The sequence below is a fragment of the Trichogramma pretiosum genome, unplaced genomic scaffold (assembly GCF_000599845.2).
Source record: "Trichogramma pretiosum strain Unisexual culture from Peru unplaced genomic scaffold, Tpre_2.0 scaffold35, whole genome shotgun sequence".
NCBI classification, from domain to species: Eukaryota; Metazoa; Arthropoda; class Insecta; order Hymenoptera; family Trichogrammatidae; genus Trichogramma; species Trichogramma pretiosum.
The window spans coordinates 227612-245888 of record NW_019640943.1 but is presented as its reverse complement, the minus strand read 5'-3'; the positions used below and the strand labels follow the sequence as shown (position 1 = coordinate 245888).

The 18277-nt window shown below is 41.6% G+C and overlaps 5 protein-coding genes across 12 annotated transcripts; 2 read left to right on the top strand and 3 right to left on the bottom strand.

The window, feature by feature from the left end:
- Positions 1 to 3067: 3067 nt before the first annotated feature.
- Positions 3068 to 5437, top strand: LOC106653452 (phosducin-like protein). Of its 3 annotated transcripts, none has more exons than XM_023457950.1 (4): positions 3068 to 3347; positions 3920 to 4226; positions 4300 to 4714; positions 4781 to 5437. In XM_023457950.1, the coding sequence occupies exons 2-4, from the start codon at positions 4023 to 4025 to the stop codon at positions 5011 to 5013; spliced, it is 852 nt and encodes a 283-aa protein (XP_023313718.1). In that variant the 5' UTR covers positions 3068 to 3347; positions 3920 to 4022; the 3' UTR covers positions 5014 to 5437. The 3 variants fall into 3 exon arrangements, with proteins under 3 accessions (XP_023313718.1, XP_014228383.1, XP_014228384.1); XM_014372897.2 differs by having other exon boundaries at positions 3915 to 4226; XM_014372898.2 differs by lacking the exon at positions 3068 to 3347 and adding an exon at positions 3667 to 3784 and having other exon boundaries at positions 3915 to 4226.
- A 72-nt stretch (positions 5438 to 5509) lies between these two features.
- Positions 5510 to 7233, bottom strand: LOC106653568 (DNA-binding protein Ets97D-like). Its single transcript, XM_014373067.2, has 2 exons — positions 6989 to 7233; positions 5510 to 6910 (listed from the first exon to the last, which is right to left on the bottom strand). The coding sequence occupies exon 2, from the start codon at positions 6857 to 6859 to the stop codon at positions 5522 to 5524; it is 1338 nt and encodes a 445-aa protein (XP_014228553.1). The 5' UTR covers positions 6860 to 6910; positions 6989 to 7233; the 3' UTR covers positions 5510 to 5521.
- A 399-nt stretch (positions 7234 to 7632) lies between these two features.
- LOC106653567 (SUMO-activating enzyme subunit 2) lies at positions 7633 to 10633 on the top strand. The gene is made up of 6 exons (XM_014373066.2): positions 7633 to 7861; positions 8001 to 8155; positions 8240 to 8527; positions 8601 to 9148; positions 9226 to 9845; positions 9928 to 10633. Exons 1-6 carry the CDS (start codon positions 7721 to 7723, stop codon positions 10300 to 10302), a joined length of 2127 nt encoding a protein of 708 aa, XP_014228552.1. The 5' UTR covers positions 7633 to 7720; the 3' UTR covers positions 10303 to 10633.
- A 59-nt stretch (positions 10634 to 10692) lies between these two features.
- LOC106653370 (carbohydrate sulfotransferase 10-like) lies at positions 10693 to 11889 on the bottom strand. The gene is made up of 3 exons (XM_014372769.1): positions 11363 to 11889; positions 11142 to 11285; positions 10693 to 11077 (listed from the first exon to the last, which is right to left on the bottom strand). The coding sequence occupies exons 1-3, from the start codon at positions 11887 to 11889 to the stop codon at positions 10693 to 10695; spliced, it is 1056 nt and encodes a 351-aa protein (XP_014228255.1).
- Positions 11890 to 12201: 312 nt separating this feature from the next.
- Positions 12202 to 18199, bottom strand: LOC106653525 (YTH domain-containing protein 1). Of its 6 annotated transcripts, none has more exons than XM_014372999.2 (6): positions 18060 to 18199; positions 15107 to 15746; positions 14819 to 15035; positions 14546 to 14750; positions 14208 to 14466; positions 12202 to 14114 (listed from the first exon to the last, which is right to left on the bottom strand). In XM_014372999.2, exons 2-6 carry the CDS (start codon positions 15637 to 15639, stop codon positions 13766 to 13768), a joined length of 1563 nt encoding a protein of 520 aa, XP_014228485.1. In that variant the 5' UTR covers positions 15640 to 15746; positions 18060 to 18199; the 3' UTR covers positions 12202 to 13765. The 6 variants fall into 6 exon arrangements, with proteins under 6 accessions (XP_014228485.1, XP_014228484.1, XP_023313684.1 ...); XM_014372998.2 differs by lacking the exon at positions 18060 to 18199 and adding an exon at positions 17573 to 18018; XM_023457916.1 differs by lacking the exon at positions 18060 to 18199 and adding an exon at positions 17573 to 18018 and having other exon boundaries at positions 12202 to 14105.
- Between the last annotated feature and the right edge of the window lie 78 nt (positions 18200 to 18277).

The following is an 18277-nucleotide window of genomic DNA, read 5'->3' as shown; positions in this document are numbered from 1 at the left end:
GAAAGCGCAGCTTTCGATACCGATCACTGTCTCTCAATTGGCGCCTGCTGCCGGTTGCACGTGTTTATGTTTACAAATTATTTTTCGTGTAAAAAAATTATCCGATCATCTTCCTCCTCTTCCTCCTACTTTTTTTTTTACCGATCATCATCGCGATCATCATTATTTTGCGATGTTAAAGCCGCACAGGAATGCATACATCACACACGCGCGTCGACGACGATTAACATTACATTAAACGCCGGTGTGGAATTCAATATTGTATGTATATCGAAGAGATATTGCGCCTCTCGACCGGCACATAATGCAGGGTCAACAAACCAAGCTAATATGCGTGAGCGCAGAAAGAAAAGAGATAAATAAAAAAAAAAAAAGAAAGAAACGTAGTAGTAGAAGAAGAAGAGCAAACATATAAGATACACGAGTTCGAGATCTCCGTATGCGGATTCACGTGCGCAATTCGTTTCGATTATTGCGACAAAGTCGTGTGCTGCGCACCGACAGATCGATTGGAAAGTTTTTTTCGATTCGCGATTATACTCTCGCTTAGCGCATCTCTTGTTTGTCCCCGGTAAATACATGTAATACAATAATTCCATTATTAATTCACGTACATTCAATAATTGCATTACGTTCGATAATAACGCAGCGAATGCGTCGTCGTCGATGTTATAGTTGCGCACCTCGATATATATACGAATGAATCCGCGCGATTTTTCGTCGATTAAACATCATCCATAGATTCCATTATTATTGTAACGCGCGCGGCCGGTTATAAAGCGCGATAAGCGGCCACTTGGGAGGTGTGACACTTTATTATTACCGATATATATGTATATAAAACTCGCCCCGCGGCCTAGCTCGTGTTTGTGTGTGTGTGTGTGTTCGTAGTGAGTCTGACGAAATGCGAGGCTGTTTTATCGCTCTTGTTATTGTGTTTTACTCTCTCTCTCGATATCGCGCACTATAATAATGATTTGATTTTTCGGAAATATATAGTGTGTGCGTGTGTCGCAATCGACGAGGTCGAGCCTCTTTTTTTTTGTTGTTTTTTAATTTCTCGATTTCGTCTTTTAAATTCGAATACACGAGAATTACATTTTTTACGTCGACTCGTTCGAGGTTTGATTTTTGCTGCGGGGCCATCGATTAATCATTGCCGCACTACTAGTATGAAATTCAAATATTATACATCGGTTACCTTTTGCATATATATATAACCGAGGGAACAATCCTGGCCCGACTTTCATCCCGCGCGGAGAAAGAGAGCTATATACGCGGAGCTATTATACACGGTTATAACAGCGGCGAAATTCTTAATTAGAATTTCGCTTTTCCGAATTATCGGTTTCGTTATGGCCTGTGCTATACGACAATTAATGAATATCCTCTCTCTCTCTCTCTCTCTCCTTCATTTTATGAATATTTATTATGGTGCACTTCATCGGCAAGGAGGAAGGAAGGTGTGTGGGTGGGCACAACGAAGGTTTATGTATATATAATGAAAGAAATATAAGAGAAGAGAAGAGAGAGACAAAGAGCGCGAAAAATAACCGAAGAAATGCTAAACGAGCTATCCGTGCGCAGCACCGAGAATTCACAGTACTACGCTTTATCGGCCTCGGAATATCCATCTCGAAGTTTCGTTCGGTTACGGTTCTTAAAACTAATAGTAAAAATTCATAATTTCTCGCTGCCGCCGCCGCCGCCGCTGTGGCAACTGCTTAAAAATCTTTCATCAGCGTCGGGAAAAACTTATTCCGGATAGCGTGCGCGTACTCGTTGTATCTTTACAATGGAAAATTTTATCGAAATTTTTTTTTTCTGTTTCGTTGCCGCTGTTGTTGGCTATATACTTCCCCCCCGCGCGTAAGATGAGAGCTTTTATTTTATTTTTTTATTTACTTTTTTATTTTTATCAATCGCGACGCGTTTGACCCAAGCGAGATCACGTTGCTGTACACACACACACTCGTACACACACGCGCGCGCAAAAACAAAAAGAGAACTTTCGATTATGAGAATATAAACAATTGCGACAGCAGCAGCAGCAGCAGCTCCGGAGTTCGACTTCGAAGGCGAAAAATCTTTATGAATATAATAGGCACACATTATTGAAATAATGAATCAACTTTTATTGGACGTTCCCGATAGTCCCCGAGGCCGTGATTTTTCTCCTACATCGTCGTGATTCGTGTCGCAAATGAGTTGCGACATACATTTAAATAGGCCTGCGCATCCATGCACAGGACGCGCGAAAAAAAAAAGTATCCGATCGATCAAGCTCAATGAGAGAGAGATTTTCCCTCATCCTCCTCGTTCGAGAGGGTATTAAGCGCATCGGCGAGTAAAACTTTCTCGAATCTCTGCTTCCACGTTGTGGTATATACGTGATTGATACTGTATCATCGATCAAAAACAATATTATACGCGACGCGCGAGGATCATGTCCGGCAATGATCGAACCAAATGCCAAGAAAGCGAGAGAAGAAGGAGAAGACGAAGAGGGAAAAATTATAATGGAATTTAATATAATTCTATTAAGCGCACGGGGGGATTCGATTCAATTGGCTTTCATTATCGACGCAGGAAATTGTGGAAATAATAATGAAACGCGCAAAAGGCCATCGTCGATTAATAATTTATAATAATATATCGCGCGGCCAATGTGGGATATATGCATGCGCAACACAATAATTAATACTGCATAGGGGGGCTCTCTCTTGCTCTGCTGCTGCTGCTGCTGCTGCACATCTCGCGCGTCGTCTTATCTCTCCAGCGACTCTGTTTTTGCTGATTTATGCGCTTATTTGCGACGACGACGACGACGACGACGACGACGACGACGATGACACTCGGTTGGCGCCGAGTGTACTGATTTTTTCATCCTCTCTCTCTTTGCATCGCGTGTTACATGCCGCCGTTTGAAATTTTTCCGCGGGAAAATTGGCGCGAGATTCGCGCGCCATCGGACGACGACGAGCTCAAACGACGTAATGTATAGTAAGTAAGGGCGTGCCTCGAGGCTCAGTCATTCATATACGTTATATATCGCAGCGTGTGTAAAGTAAAGTCGATAAAACAGATTCTCCAGCTTTTATTTTAGGCTCACCCAAATAATGCTCATACATATATAGTAGTATATGGCTGCTGCCCACGCCGCGAATATAATATTGATAAACACACGTTGCTGCTGCTCGCGTCGTTGTTGCATGCGTGGTGATCTGACCCGCGCGTTTACGTATTTTTTACGGTAATATACTTACACCCGCGGAGCGGAGTAGAGTCGAGGCAGTCATCATCATCATCATCGCCTTACTATACGATAATACGCGGCATAATACGAGGTGAGTGAGTAATCTTGTATTATTATATATACCAAAACATCGATCTCAGCAGAAACAAAAAACTCGTGCGCGCGATCCACGTCCTGTTTTTATTTTTAGAAGGTAAATAAAGAGGAGCATGCGAGTTAGATGCACCCGCGAGACTCGTGCTGGCCAGTGACACATTATATTATTTTCATATATAACAACACCAGCACTACACGCGATTCATCATAACCTTGGCTATCGATCTATATGCTTCTTATAATACGCTGTGCACTGTGCACTGTGTTTATATCGCGTATGTATGTGCATGTGCATTCGACGCCTCGCGCGCGTCGTCTCTCTCACGACATTCATTATTCATATCCTTCGACTCGAACGTGTGTGACTAGTGGATTTCGAGAAAACGATATCTTTTCTTTTCGTCGGACTCCGAATTCTACGCATTTATAGAGGTAGCTGTCATTGATCCTAACTCGTATATATCCTACCCCTCATACTGACATCGATCCATTTTCATATTATAAGCTTTTTTTTGCAAGCTCAGGTTTTCTCAAGGCTTTTTTTTCGTGTGTTTTGTTATAGTATAGGCGAGAACGAGCGGTGGTGAGCTGTGTGCCGGCTCACGGAATATAATAGATAATAATAATTGAGCTTTAATCGAAGAAGAAGAGATCACACACAGAGACAGTCATGGCTACGCTCGAGGACAAGATTTTGGGCGAGAAGTCGCAGTACTACTGCAGCAGTTCGTCGGAGGACGAGGATGAGTCGAATTCCGACAAGGAGGAGGACGCGGCAGCCGGGGCGGCGTCGGCCCAGCCCGAGCAGACCTCCACCGAGTTTTCGGAGTGGGACGGCACGTCGAGCAACACAGGACCCAAGGGTGTCATCAGAGTGAGTTTTTGTTTTTTTAGAGCTTTCCTCCGTAGCAGAGCTTTTGTAAACAATTGTTGTTGTTGCGACACAGGATTGGCAGCGATTCAAGCAGATCGAGACGGAGAAGCGCGCGGAACAGGAGAAGGAGCGCGTCGAGCTGATGAAGAAGCTCAGCTTCACCTGCCAGAGCCAGCTCGACGAGGAGCGGGCAAAGATGCTGGAGACGGATCCGGACCTCGCCGAGCTCATGGCCGACCAGTTCCTCCTCGACTATCAGAAGCAGCGCATGATGGAGATGATGGCCAAGGCCGAGAAGCTGCACTTCGGCCAGCTGTTCGAGTTGGCAGGCAGCGAGGACTTTCTCAACGCCATCGACAACGAGGACAAGACCGTGACGGTGATCGTGCACATCTACCAGAAGGACGTGCCGGCCTGCGACGCCATGAACGGCTGCCTCATCACCCTCGCCGAGGAGTATCCGGCTGTCAAGTTCTGCAAGATAATTGGTACGTTATTGTGAGCTTTTTTATTGGGATATATTGACTGACAGTGCTTTTTTTTTACCTTCTCAGCGTCCAAGGTTGGTGTCAGTAAACACTTCAAGAAGGAAGGTGTTCCTGCCTTATTAGTCTACAAAAACGGCCAGATCATCGGCAACTTTGTTCAATTATCCGCTAGTCTAGGCGATGACTTTTACTCATCCGACGTAGAATCATTCCTGATCGAGCACGGCCTACTCAATGACAAACGATGCGTTCCAGCAATCATCAAAAGCAAAGAAGACGATGATTCCGATAGCGATTAAAGTATGACATGATCTCTCTCTCTCTCTTTCTCACAATCCCTCTGATGCGAATGAGGAACTATAGAAGACTGTATCACTACATTTACACAACTTATACTTACCACTGTCTCTAAAAACTTAAATCCAAAGTATGATATTTTTTGAGGAGGATTGTATGTACTCATTATAAATTATAGTTTGAAAACTCATGATATTTCAAATGTCATTAATCTGTATTAAACACCTTTGTTTATAATTTATTTAATAGTATTAACAGTGTAACAATCTTATTTTGTTTTGTTTTTTATATTCGTAATTCTAAACATGTTATAAAAATATTGTGAATATAATTTTTACACTTCTGAATTAGCATGATAGAAAAACATTCAAAATGTATTAATAATATATAAATTTAGAGAAATACACAATTTATTAAAAAACTATATACAGAGCTACTATTATTATAAATATTACAAAAATGTACAATCTTAGAATAATCTTGTTTACCAAGAATTACTTTTAATAGCACTCACTCCCTTGAACCACAGGTAACTTCTTGAGTTTCAAGAACTAATTTTTTTAGTTCTGATGCAGAATAACCTATTAATTGTTTTAAATCACACACAAATTTGTAAACAAACCGTTTACCTGGAACCTTGGAAATCATGTCACCGTCATAGTAGTACCTCAACGCTCTGCTTAATTTTTCATAATTCATTGATGGTTTATTTTTTCTTGTGCCCCAAAGTCTTGCTACTTCTTCTGGGACATTCAATTTAAATTCACCTTCTTCCCCAATCCAATGAATTATACCTAGATACGCATGATCTGTCAATAGCTCGAGCAAAAATTGCCATAACTGAATTTGTCCACTGGTTGCTGATCTATTGACAGTCATATTTGGTTGTGGCGAAGTTTCTTTAGTTTCAAAAGATTGGTAATTATATGCTTCTTGATTGTTTGACACAGCCACAGGTTTTGGTTTGCTACTCTTTTCAACTTTGTTTTTTACAGGGCTTTTAGGTGACGGAGAAGCAGAATCGCTACTACTTTCTATTTGTGGTTTTTGTACAACTGCAACAAATTTGCATTTTCTTAATAATTCAAAATGAGTCCAAAATACATCACCAGGATCATGAGGAACTTTTCTTTGAAACTGTTTTATATCTAATTTACAAAGTTCTTCTCCTGCAATATTCCAATCGGCTAATTTCACTGAAATTAGTTTAAAATGCCTAACAGCCCACTGTATCCAATGTTTCACATGAGCTATGCTCCATTTTTCAGGATCACATGGAATTTTTAGTCTATCTTGTTCTTTTTTGTACTGAGCATCCACCATCCACCGGATGACATTCTGATCATCTGGGATTGGTGTTGGTTCTGCGCTCGATTCGTCCGATTGACTGTTACCATTTCTTTCTGGATTATTAACATAATCGTTCGCTGGCTTAAGTACATCGACTATATAAATTTGTTTTTGGCTTATTTTAATTTGGAGATTCACTTGGACAATGCCCGAGCCTTGAACACACTGATCCACCAGAGTTTTATCATCCTCTATCAGGATAGTACCTTGCAGATAACAAGCGTAATCGGCCAATGATATTTCTAGTTTCTTTTCCAGTAAAATTTTCAAATTAGCCATTGTCTCCGTTATATCCATGTGCTGCATAAATATCTGGTCCTCGTCGATTTCATGGTAGGACGAATCGTCGCTCTTTTTGTATGAATTATCGTTGGGACTGGTCGACATTTCAGTCATGAAATCCTCTCGGAAGCCCATGACAACGGGCTCCATTTTAATCTGTGCCATTTGAAAGTCGTCGTCGAAGTCTTCCATCGAAGTGTCGTCGTTTAAATCCATCCCGTATAAATTAATAATAAATTATTAACTGGCACATAACCTAACACTGGCCTTAACGTGTAGAATTTTTTTATTATCTTAATTGTATACAGTCAGGAAATACTCCTTTGTTTTTTTTAATGCACTTACGGTGTCAAGTACTCATTGTTGACGATTTCGGAATTTTCGCTCGAACAACCGCGTTGTAATGACACGAATCATTACTTGTCGTTACATACGAAAACAATACACAAAACACCACGAGTACGGAGGACAGTAGTAGCAGAGCACACCGCACGAGTTTCACAATTGAATTTCTGGTTCTCTTTTTACGATGATTTTTCTCACCAGATCCTAGGGTACTTTGTGATCTCGTTACAAAGGCGGTGTAAATTCGAAATCGTCTTTTTCAAACTAGTCAACGGTAAATAAAAATAAATTTTCGATGCTTCAGAAGTGTTTGTTATTGTTTACGTAAGGAGACATCGTGACGTATCATTTATCCATCAAAATTTTAAGTTAATTCACGAATCAATTGAATTCTTTAATTTTTTGCAGCGCACATAGTACCAACGTAAATTCAGTCTTTATGAGGTTAAGTTCGCCCCCATTGTCAACATCAGTTATATACGCCAGAGACTCTGATTTCAGCTTGATTACCGGCAATATCCACCACGCATCGGCGCCGCGCTGCAACACGTTCCATAATAATCATAACAATAATAGGCGCAAATCCATTGCTCGCGCGGCGCGGCACATAGCGGCACTCGGCGAATCGCACGCAATCGTGTGTGGTTAATACACACATAGTCTCTCTCTCTTTTCCTCGAAGTACACGTTGTTGTTGTACTTTTACAAGTAAATATTATTTAAGGCGCAAAAATGGCAGCGATCGAGGGTGTTTTACAAGAGCCCCTGAGGCAGTCCATCCTCGACAGCAAGGTACTCGTCGTCGGGGCCGGTGGCATCGGCTGCGAGATCTTGAAGAATCTCGTGCTGTCCGGCTTTCTTGACATCGAAATCGTAAGTAGTTGTAGTAGTAGTAGATACGAGACTTGGTTGTTTGGTTAACCACAACACAGACGTCTCTTGATTGATCGTTTACGAACGCGAAAAACAATGGGAAGTACGATTGAGAGTGAAATTTGGGTGCTTTTTCCAGATTGATTTGGATACCATTGATGTGAGTAACTTGAATAGACAGTTTTTGTTTCAAAAAGAACATGTTGGCAAGTCCAAAGCCATAGTTGCGAGAGAGTCGGCTATGCAGTACAATACTAAGGTCAACATCATTGCTCACCACGCTAGCGTGATGAAGTGAGTTATTGTTTTTATTCTGTTGACGATGATGTATCGGAGAGAAATTTTATTAACAATATATTTGTATCGCTTACTTTACAGTCAAGAATATAGCGTTAACTACTTCAAGAAATTCAACCTTGTTATGAATGCATTAGACAACAGAGCTGCTAGAAATCATGTAAATCGCATGTGTCTCGCTGCAGATGTACCGCTGCTTGAATCAGGAACAGCGGGTTACGACGGACAAGTTGAGCTGATTAGAAAAGGTTTGACCCAGTGTTATGAGTGTATGCCCAAGGCACCTCAGAAAACGTTTCCTGGTTGTACCATTAGAAATACACCAAGTGAACCAATTCATTGCATTGTTTGGGCAAAACATTTGTTCAAGTAAGTGTTTCTTTTTTGTTTTACATCATGAGTAAATTGGATGCATTATAAATAATTGAAATTATGTTTACAGTCAACTTTTTGGGGAAGAAGATCCTGATCAAGATGTGTCACCTGATACTGCTGATCCAGAAGCTGCTGGTGATACAGCTGGAGAAGAAGCTCTACAAAAAGAAGCTAATGAACAAGGCAATGTTGACAGAGTATCTACTAGAACATGGGCACAATCTACTAACTATAATCCAGAAAAAATATTCAACAAACTTTTCCATGATGATATAAAATATCTGTTGAGTATGGATAATTTGTGGAAAAAACGCAAACCTCCAGTACCACTAGAATGGAGTACATTACCTGAACTTTTAACTGAACTCAACAAGGAAGAAAATCAAGCTGGTCTTAAAGATCAGAAGCACTGGAGTATAGCCAAATGTGGAGAAGTGTTTGCAGATTCTATAGGTAAATTGAGCAAGGCCTTTGAAGAATGCAGGAAAAAAGCAGCAGATGACCATCTTGTATGGGATAAGGATGATGAAGCGGCAATGGACTTTGTGGCAGCTTGTGCTAATATCAGAGCTTACATTTTTGGCATTGCGCAGAAAACGAGATTTGATATCAAATGTAAGTAATATTAAGTAACCATATTGAATTCCTTGTGATCAATAGTATGTTTTACTAATTTAACTCAATATTTCCAGCAATGGCCGGTAACATTATCCCAGCTATAGCCACAACAAATGCCATCATTGCCGGTATTGTTGTCCTTTACGCTTTCCGCGTTCTTCAATCTAAATTTGATGAATGCAAATCTGTATACCTGCGACCCAAAATGAACCATCGCAATCAGCTCATTGTCCCAGAAAAACGTCTGAATCCACCGAATCCAAACTGTTACGTGTGCGCCCCTACGAACTGTTGTGCCATGGCGGTCGACACAAAGACAATGTCAGTTCTAGAATTTCAAGAATACGTATTACAAAAAGGCTTGAACATGATCGAGCCAGACGTAATAATTGATGGAAAAGGAATTGTTGTCATTAGCAGCGAACCCGGCGAGACCGAAGAAAACAACAAGAAGACATTGGAAGAAGTTGGCATCGTAGATGGAACAATACTGGCGATCGACGATTTCCAACAGAATTACTCGTTGAAAGCAACGATAGTGCACAGAGAAAAGCCGCCCGCGCACATGAAACTGCCAGATTGGATAATAGAGCACGCAGCTAAAGATTTTACGCCGCAAGATTTGATGACAAACGAAGAAAGAGCCGATAAAGAGAAGAAAGCCGAAGAAACGCCTTCGACGTCAAATGGCAATGTAACTATCGCATTAATTCGATTTGCGCAATTCCTATTTAATTACCTCATTAATATAAATATTTTTACCATCTTTTTTACAGTCCCATCTCAAATCAGTCTCGTCCGAATCTCCGGAGCCGTCAGGACCGGGCTCGGCGAAGAAACGCAAAATCGAGGATTCAACTGTAGATGATACCCCGACCAAAAAGCTGAAAATCGAGGATTCGACTATAGATACACCCACCAAGAGGCTCCAAATCGATAGCAACTCGCCGATGTCCGCTGACAGCGACGACGACTGCTGCATAATTATGGACGACGACGAAGAGCAGCCCTCCTCGGCTAGTGGTGAACCAGTCGCGTCGACCTCCAAGCACAGGCCAACGGAGGACGACGACGACGACTGTTTCATCGTGGAAGACGACGACGACGACAGCGACGACGTCAACATGATCGGCGAGGTCATCAATAACTAGATTTATAGCAAAGAAAGAGCAGAGGGGAGGAAACTTATTTTCTGTAAATTTATACAATAAGTTAGCTAGTATACTTTGTACTATTACTATTAATATTTAATATTTCATTTTCTTTTGTCAACTTCCATAGGTCATTTTTCACTACGAAAATAATTTTTTGTAAACAAATGTTTTCATATTGAAAAACTTCTTATTTAATAGCAAAATGAACGTGTAACGCGCGTTCAACTCTTTTCCTATATTTACAAGCAAGTGTACCTTTGTATCAAACGTTATAAGATGACATATATTTTTCTTTCTTCGAATAAATCATTCGACATTGTACACAAAAACTCCGCAACTGCGTCAACTACTCATTCATGTGTGTGTGTGTGTGTGTGTGTCTGTCTGTCAATCGCCCTCGGTGCACTCGAAGTACCGATCGAAGTCGTAATCAAACATGTCGAAGTCCACGCGATACCTGTCGTACAGGCTGACGACCGCCCGATGCGTCAGATTCTTGAAGTAGGCGCAGGTGCGCTCGAAGTCGGTGGGGCCGCTTCTCGTGCTCTCGAGCCGGCCGAGTCTGACCCCGGCCACGTCGCGGACGTTCATACGACGATAGACGTAGTCCAGAGCCTCGCGGGTCTGATTGTCGAGCTTGAGCACGTAATCGTAGCGCACCGAGCACAGCGAGCAGTGCCTGTGATACTGGTTCCAGTGATGGTCGTCCTTGGCGGGGTCTTGCTGCAGCAGCCAGTCGACGAATTCACCGAACGTCGGTACGAGTTTGAGTCTGTCGAATATAACAAATATTTGTAACTCGATGCTTCGTACAAGAGATCTTATGAATCATATACCTTCTGTCGTCGTGAAACATCCTGCTCAGCGACAGATCGACGGTCCCTGGAGACTCGAATATTTCCGGCCTCGTCAAGTGGAATATCTTCGGCACGTAGATCCACGCCTGCGCCGTGTATCTCGTGTTATCCTCGATTCGGTCTCTTTCGAGCAAAGGAAAGATCTAAATCTTCGTGTTACCGGGCCCGACTTTTAGGGTCAAAAGTTACATACAGCTTACCTGTAGGCCGAGACCAGACGCTCGAAGGGATGCCTGACGACGAGCAATTTAAAGGTCCCACGGCTGCCGAGCAGATCGACCAGCTGCGAGTCGCTGCGCGGCGTTATGTGATTCAGCTCGCGGTAATAATTGTCGCCCGTGATCCAGCGATTGTTCAGCTCGGAGAAGAGCTTGGTGAAGCTCGTCGAGCCGGCCTTTCTTATCCAGCAGCAGAGGGCTCGATTAGCCGAGCTGTAGAGGAAGTGTCTCCTCGTCGCGATCGTCGTCGTTGTCTCGGTCAGATTGTTTTCCCGACAGGTTTGCGCTATCCGATCGAGCATCGCTCTGTTGTCTTTGAGTATCTTCGCGTCGACCTGCCATCGTTTTTTCGATGCGAAATCACCGAGGACGAAGTTGCCGCGATACTTTGGCGCGTATTTCACGGTCGACGGTCGACGAGCGTTGCCGATCAGATTGTTGTAGACGATTCCGCAGAGGAAGAGCAGCAGGATCAGGGCGAATCTGAGGAAAAAATCTCTGCGTGTCATGGTGTGGAACTCGCGTTGCAAACCACCTCGACGGTGGACGATTCGAAACTGAAAATGTGCCTGTGTATACATATGAATTCCCTCGCATCTGCGAGCGCGGCGCGCAACTTCCTGTGTCTCGAGATCTCGGCGCACACATGCCGACACTATATATACACATCTCGTGTATATAGTAGCAGTAGTAGGCGTACTGGGATGAAACTGATAAATTCTTATCTCGCTCGAATTTCCCTGGCACATTATTATATATTATTATACATGGAGAGTAATTTTTTGAAAGGGGGAGAAAAAGAAGGAACCGCAGCGGCGAGATTCGGTTTATATAGAGGCTTCAATCGTCTGTCAGCCGTGATTTTTATTATTTTTCTCAATCTATATCGGTTTATAATCGTCTATGCCACAAAATTAAATAGTTTTTCATGGAGATCGCTAAATAAAAGAAAAGAGCTTCCCGCTTGGAGAGGAAACCAAAATAAAACGGGAGTTTACAGGCGGTCATTTTTCTTTTTTCGTCTAGGAATAATTAGTCACAAATACTGTTATCGTAACGCAATATATGATACTTTTGTTTGCGTTTTCATTTTCTTTTTTAAATTATAAAAAATATAATCGTATACAAATTGTAGATCATCGAATTTTTTCATCATCTTTTGCTGGTATCGAAAAAAAAGTAGTTAATGCTTTTCTCGCTTGTGATCGTGCATTTACGAATTTCTTTCGAGAAAAGAAAGTATCGTCGGTTGTGGAATAATTTATTATGCATGGATATTCGGTGAAGAATGCATGCATGAATGAATTAATTCCAAACGAATATTAACTAATTTTTTTTTTATTATTTTACTTTATCGTAATCTAGTGAGAAGTCTACGTTTGATTTACAAAAAAATAAGTATTTATGTATAGTGAATTACACAATCTATACAAAGATCTTCTGCTTTGAGGAACAAATTTCGTTTTACACATTTAATCATAAACGATTGTGCTGAAATATTCTTTGTCGCAATTTACAGTGAAAAATCCACCATTCACACTTTCATCCTTGAATTTAGAATGTCTTTTGTAGTAAAAGGCCAAGACCGCATACATTATCATCGATCATTTTTATCCTTAAGTTGTACATTTATAATGTAACTTTATTTCAATCACGAGAAATCGTGAAACATCTCTTGTACACGATTATTGGCATTTGTTATTTCTCTTTTTATTCATCGGCTTATATACGCATCGCTCTACCATAATAATTTACCTTGTAAAAAGAGAAATGGCAAAGTCTAAGGCAATCCTTCGAGTGCTTTATCATACAACGACTTAATTCCATAAGTTAAACAAAAAATGTTACGTTATAGTCCATGGCTATCAGCGCTTCGCGAAAATTATGGAACAAAAAAGATATACTTTAGCTTCATTAAAAAGATTAAATCGTTCGCTTCAAGTTCAGGTTACATTTTGTACAAAGTTACGAATTAATTTGTATGAGATCGATACATGATTTACTTTCTCATTCACATTGAATCATATGCAAAACTAACAACCGAAATGATATATCATTTTGCGTACTAATCACCTCGAAAGAGGCGTTACAAAATCTTATAAAAGTTACTTGATAATCACATACACACACACGCGTACATTAATTTTTTTACACCGCAGGTAAAATAAACAGCTTCAACGCTACTTTACTCTCATTTACTTAAAGTAAAAAAAAAAGTTAAGGAAAACGAATGTCATTCGCAACGGAAGACGCACGCCATCGTTACATACACACGCGCACACACACACGCATCAGTGAGAAAAAAGATTATACAGTATTCGTGAATTTTCGTCGTAAAAAAAGGTCGTAGTTTTTTGTTGTTGCTGTTGTTTGTCTCGTCTCCGTTCATTTGCGATCGCGATGACGATGATGGTGATGATGGTCGCGCGACGACCTGCTGCTGTGCTCGTGCCTGCTGCTGCTGCTGCCGCTCCGACTCGTGCGCCACAAAAACTCGTCGACGCTCCTCTCGTAGCTGCGCTTCTCGAAGTTCTTCGCCACGGCGGCGGCCGCCGCCGCGCCGTAATCCGGCGGCAGCGGTAGGCCCTCGTAGTAGCGCGGAGGCGGCGGAGGCGCCGCTGCCAGGGTGTCGTACGAGATCGGGTACGGGAGTCGAGGCAGCTGGTGCATGCTGCGCATGTAGTCGGCTACGTAGGCCTCGGCTGCTGCTTGCGCCGCCGCTCCGCTGTATCCCCTGGGCGGGGTTGTCGAGAAAGAAAAAAACGTGTAACAACGATTTACCGCAGAAAGAAAAAAATTTTGTTCGTCAATGGGGTTGTATACTGACTTGGCGTAACCCGCTCGGTTGAACCAGCCCGGATATCGGTGGGCATCCCGATGATTGCGATGATCGTTGCCCAGATGATCGCCACGAGCCAGCGAAGCCAGTCGAGATCTCGACGTCAGGAACAGTCTCCTGCCTCGTCCACGAGTGCGTATGAATCGGGGCGTGATCACGGTGCGATCGCGGTGTCTGTTCGATGTCGATTTTACAACGTGTTTGGCGGCTTCTTTCGATTTACGCAGTATCGGCGTCATCTCGATTCCTGTTGAATGCATAAATCGTGAGGTCATTGAACCGTTTGTTTACATTAATTTTACTTTATAAATGAGTAGTTCAAGTACCGTCGTCTTCGGGAAATAGTCTGCACAGTTCCTCGGCCACTCTCGGCTCGATTTCTTGACCGTCTCGACCGATTTTCACCTGCTTGCCGTCGTTCCAGGGATTGTACAAGTGTAGCGTCGATGTGAAAGGCAGCTCTTTTCGACAGATCCAGTCGACTTTGAATACACCGCCCAATGCCTTGGCTGACAATCCGGGTGGTAGCACCTGATAATTGAAAAATTCATAGTACAAAGGTTCTAAAAACTATTTTATAATGTCAAATAAAATCTTACCCAAGACACCGGAGTACCATCTCTTCTCGATTCTGTGCTGAGTCTCGCGAATCCAGCGAATTTTCCTGATTCTTTGACGGAAAATATAAGTAAAACGTTTCTGCACTCTTTGTACGCAGAATTCAAATTGGCTTCATTTTGAGGAAGAGTACTCCAGACTCCTTTAGCTTTTGACAGGGTAACGTTTTCTGCATTATTTGATTTTATTATGAAAAACCTGCAACAGTAAATAATTATAGTCAAGCTAGTTAAAAACTCTATAGTTTTATTTCAACTACAATGAATTACCTAGCATCTCTGAACAAGTAATTTAACTTGGTTGTATAATCATATGTTTTACTGGAAGAATTACTTTTACTCTTGGACTTGGAGCTTTCTTTCGATCTAGCTCTCTTGTTAGGCTCTGGACTGGAAGACGAATCTCTGGACAATCTACGCTTGACCGCACTCCGGCTGTTATTTCTTTTTGTAGCTTCTTTCGACGATTTCGACGAGTCCGAGTCTTGTGATTTTGTGCTCGAGTCGTCGTCGTCTTCCTCCGATTCTTCTTCGGATTCGGATTCCGAACTGCTCGACGATACCTCGCTTCTCGTGTCGTAAGTTTCGTCAGCGCCGATTTTTAATTCGTCTCCAGCGTCGTTTTCTCCGCTACTGAGATTTGCATTATCATCAGTGTTTTTATCATTCTTTTCCTTGTCCTCATCGTGTTTGTTTTTCGAATTTTTTTCCACCACTTCTTCTTTTACCTTTCTTTCTGGCTTTTCACGTTTTTCTGATTTGTCGTGCTTCTTTGCTTTGTCGTTTTTTTCATTACTGTCCATTTTGAAGAGGTTTAATACTTGTAAATTTGAGATTCAAGAACAATCATCCAGGTAATGTGTCCTCCGAAACACCGATCAACTGATGGTTAATAGGTAAACCACTGTGCCTGAAATGTAAATAATAATTTAGATAAAATTTAGTATTAAGTTTGATTAAAATATTGTAGCCTTGGCTATTGAAATATATTAATAAGTGCATGGTGGCTACAGAAGTAACTATTTACTCTAAATTGTCAAAGACCACACAAGAACAGGTCTGCGACATAAAAATAATCCAAGTTTCAACTGCTTCCAATTCAGAAGTTTCAATTTGTTTGACCACCATGCTTTAAAAGTGAGAAAACAATGAAATTTGAAGCTACGTTAACACAATCAGTAATTTTTGAGACAATTTGTAATATGTTGAACCAGACCTCCAGAAATAATAATCATTATGCATGATAGTATAATTGCTGTTAAAGTTTTTCATAGCAATTAATAAAAGTTGATCAATTTCCATATCACTTATTCAATGCGTTAACAAGATATTTATAACAACAGAATTGATATAAACAAATATCAATTGGCATTGATATGCCAAGTTAAGTTTATATCTGACACCATAAAGCAGATCATCACTTTTTGAATACTAAACGTAGTTCTGCTTTTAAAACTACAGAAACAAAATACACAATAATGAGTCCTTTTGTAAGGCAATTTGAAGAACGGTAGTTCTATTTTGAGGGAAAATCTACACGACACTTATAATCACCAGGGAACAATTTGATAGCACTTTGGATTAGATATATGAGCTGAAAAGTTCATTGATAAATCACAGATATCGAGGCGCTAAGAGAGAATTAGAATCAAGTTCATTGGCTCAATAATCCTCAGAAGAAACGACACACTCTGCAACGAATGCACTTGTCTGACAAGAGTGCAACTGCAATTTTTACAGAGACATGATCCACACACACACACACATACACACAATCACCTTTTGTATATATCCTACACGTAAATAAATTCATGAGGTTTGCCTCAATTTTTTATATCAATACGTATGTGTGTGTGTCTATATAAATGCCTACGTAGGGACATAAATACATTATTCGATTATCAATAATGGAGAGAAGAGCCGCGCGAAGCCGATCGGTCGTTGTTATATTATTGATTTTTGGACGAAAAAAGCCAGCCCTTTCGTCTCTCGGATTATTATGCTATTAATTTTTTTTTTTTCACGCTCGTAGTCCTCTCGGCCGCTCTCACTTGGATAGATTTTTCCTTCCTTTCTTTCTTTCTTTCTCTCTCTCACGCTCACGCTTTTCGATCATCATCGTCACCGTTCTCTTTCATTTCAATTTCTTTCTCGCTCTCTTTCTCTCTCTCGCTCTCCCTCCTTATATATTAACTATAACACGGCATATATCTCTCTCTAAGAAACTTATAACAACACCAATAGAGTCTATTTTTGTTTAATATTATTAATTGGATTATACTGTTGCGCACTAATTACAATTTAGTTTGTCGTGCTTATCACGTCACACAGAGAACAACAATGTGCAGCAGGAGAGACACTCCGGAGCAGCAGTAGAGTAGTAGTCGGCTTTCTTCGTGTCTCTCTCGCTTTTTTTTCGAGCTGCTACTGCGTTCGCTGCCGCGGCTGCCGCTCAGCCACCACTGCTGTTGCTGCTGCTGCTGTTGCCGTTCGGAGACGACGACGACGGCGGCGGCGGCGTCGGCGGTGGATCAGCTCGACTTCATTCACCGGAGCTTATGATTCTCTGTCGAACGTGTGTAAATAAACTCCAAAATGATGCGTCGTTGCGTTTCACACGCAGGCACACGTTTATATGCGATACGGTTATATTTAATTACGATCTTACTTCTTGATCGACTTATAACAATAACGAACCAAAAAAAAAAGGAGTGAACATAAAAAAAAAATACTAACACAACACCCGCGAGCGACTTTATTGTTCGATATAATAATGCGGCGGACACGATAATCGGACGTCGTGCTGCAGACTGTAGTTCGCTGCTGCCGCCGCTGCTGCTGATGTTTTTTGTTGTTTAAAGATCACGGCAAGGTGATATCTCTCTCTCTCTACCCGCGCGCAATAGGACACAATGCACGGCACACAACACGCGTAGTGTATATACGACTCGACGACCGAGAGACTATATTATATTATTTCTCTCCGTCTGTCTTTCTCTCTCCTATGTGTAATACTTTTATTTTTCTTTTACTCTCTCGTGTTATGTGTACGCAGTCCATATAAACGCGTTCTCTCGTTGGTACACTACACACACACACGCACACACTGTGTATGCGTGTAAACGCCGCGCGATACGCGACACAAAGAACCTGCGAAGCGGTGAACTTTATCTATACGCTATCCCCCGTATATATACAACACAACACACGGGAACACACTTACACTGCGATATATAAGTATAGCTAAGCGGCCTCTCAGAGGAGCTGTGTGTAGGCAGGCAAAAGTAAAACTGTATATTATAGTATCGGTGTGTGTATGTGACTCCACACGTACTTCGGAGTCCGACGCATGCGTCGTCGTCGTTCCCCGACACGATATATTACTCTCTCAGTTTTGAGTTTTCCGAATTCGACGACTACATAGCACACATATATACAGAC

Coding starts and splice junctions, on each gene's coding strand:
- LOC106653525 (XM_014372999.2), bottom strand. CDS start 15,639: ATGGACAGTAATGAAAAAAACGACAAAGCAAAGAAGCACGACAAATCA. Junction 15,036..15,106: donor TACTTGTTCAGAGATGCTAG/GTAATTCATTGT, acceptor TTACTGTTGCAG/GTTTTTCATAATAAAATCAA. Junction 14,467..14,545: donor ACTATTTCCCGAAGACGACG/GTACTTGAACTA, acceptor TGCATTCAACAG/GAATCGAGATGACGCCGATA.
- LOC106653452 (XM_023457950.1), top strand. CDS start 4,023: ATGGCTACGCTCGAGGACAAGATTTTGGGCGAGAAGTCGCAGTACTAC. Junction 4,227..4,299: donor GACCCAAGGGTGTCATCAGA/GTGAGTTTTTGT, acceptor GTTGCGACACAG/GATTGGCAGCGATTCAAGCA. Junction 4,715..4,780: donor CAAGTTCTGCAAGATAATTG/GTACGTTATTGT, acceptor TTACCTTCTCAG/CGTCCAAGGTTGGTGTCAGT.
- LOC106653567 (XM_014373066.2), top strand. CDS start 7,721: ATGGCAGCGATCGAGGGTGTTTTACAAGAGCCCCTGAGGCAGTCCATC. Junction 9,149..9,225: donor AACGAGATTTGATATCAAAT/GTAAGTAATATT, acceptor CAATATTTCCAG/CAATGGCCGGTAACATTATC. Junction 9,846..9,927: donor CTTCGACGTCAAATGGCAAT/GTAACTATCGCA, acceptor TCTTTTTTACAG/TCCCATCTCAAATCAGTCTC.
- LOC106653568 (XM_014373067.2), bottom strand. CDS start 6,859: ATGGATTTAAACGACGACACTTCGATGGAAGACTTCGACGACGACTTT.
- LOC106653370 (XM_014372769.1), bottom strand. CDS start 11,889: ATGACACGCAGAGATTTTTTCCTCAGATTCGCCCTGATCCTGCTGCTC. Junction 11,286..11,362: donor CGTCTGGTCTCGGCCTACAG/GTAAGCTGTATG, acceptor TTTGCTCGAAAG/AGACCGAATCGAGGATAACA. Junction 11,078..11,141: donor ATGTTTCACGACGACAGAAG/GTATATGATTCA, acceptor TATATTCGACAG/ACTCAAACTCGTACCGACGT.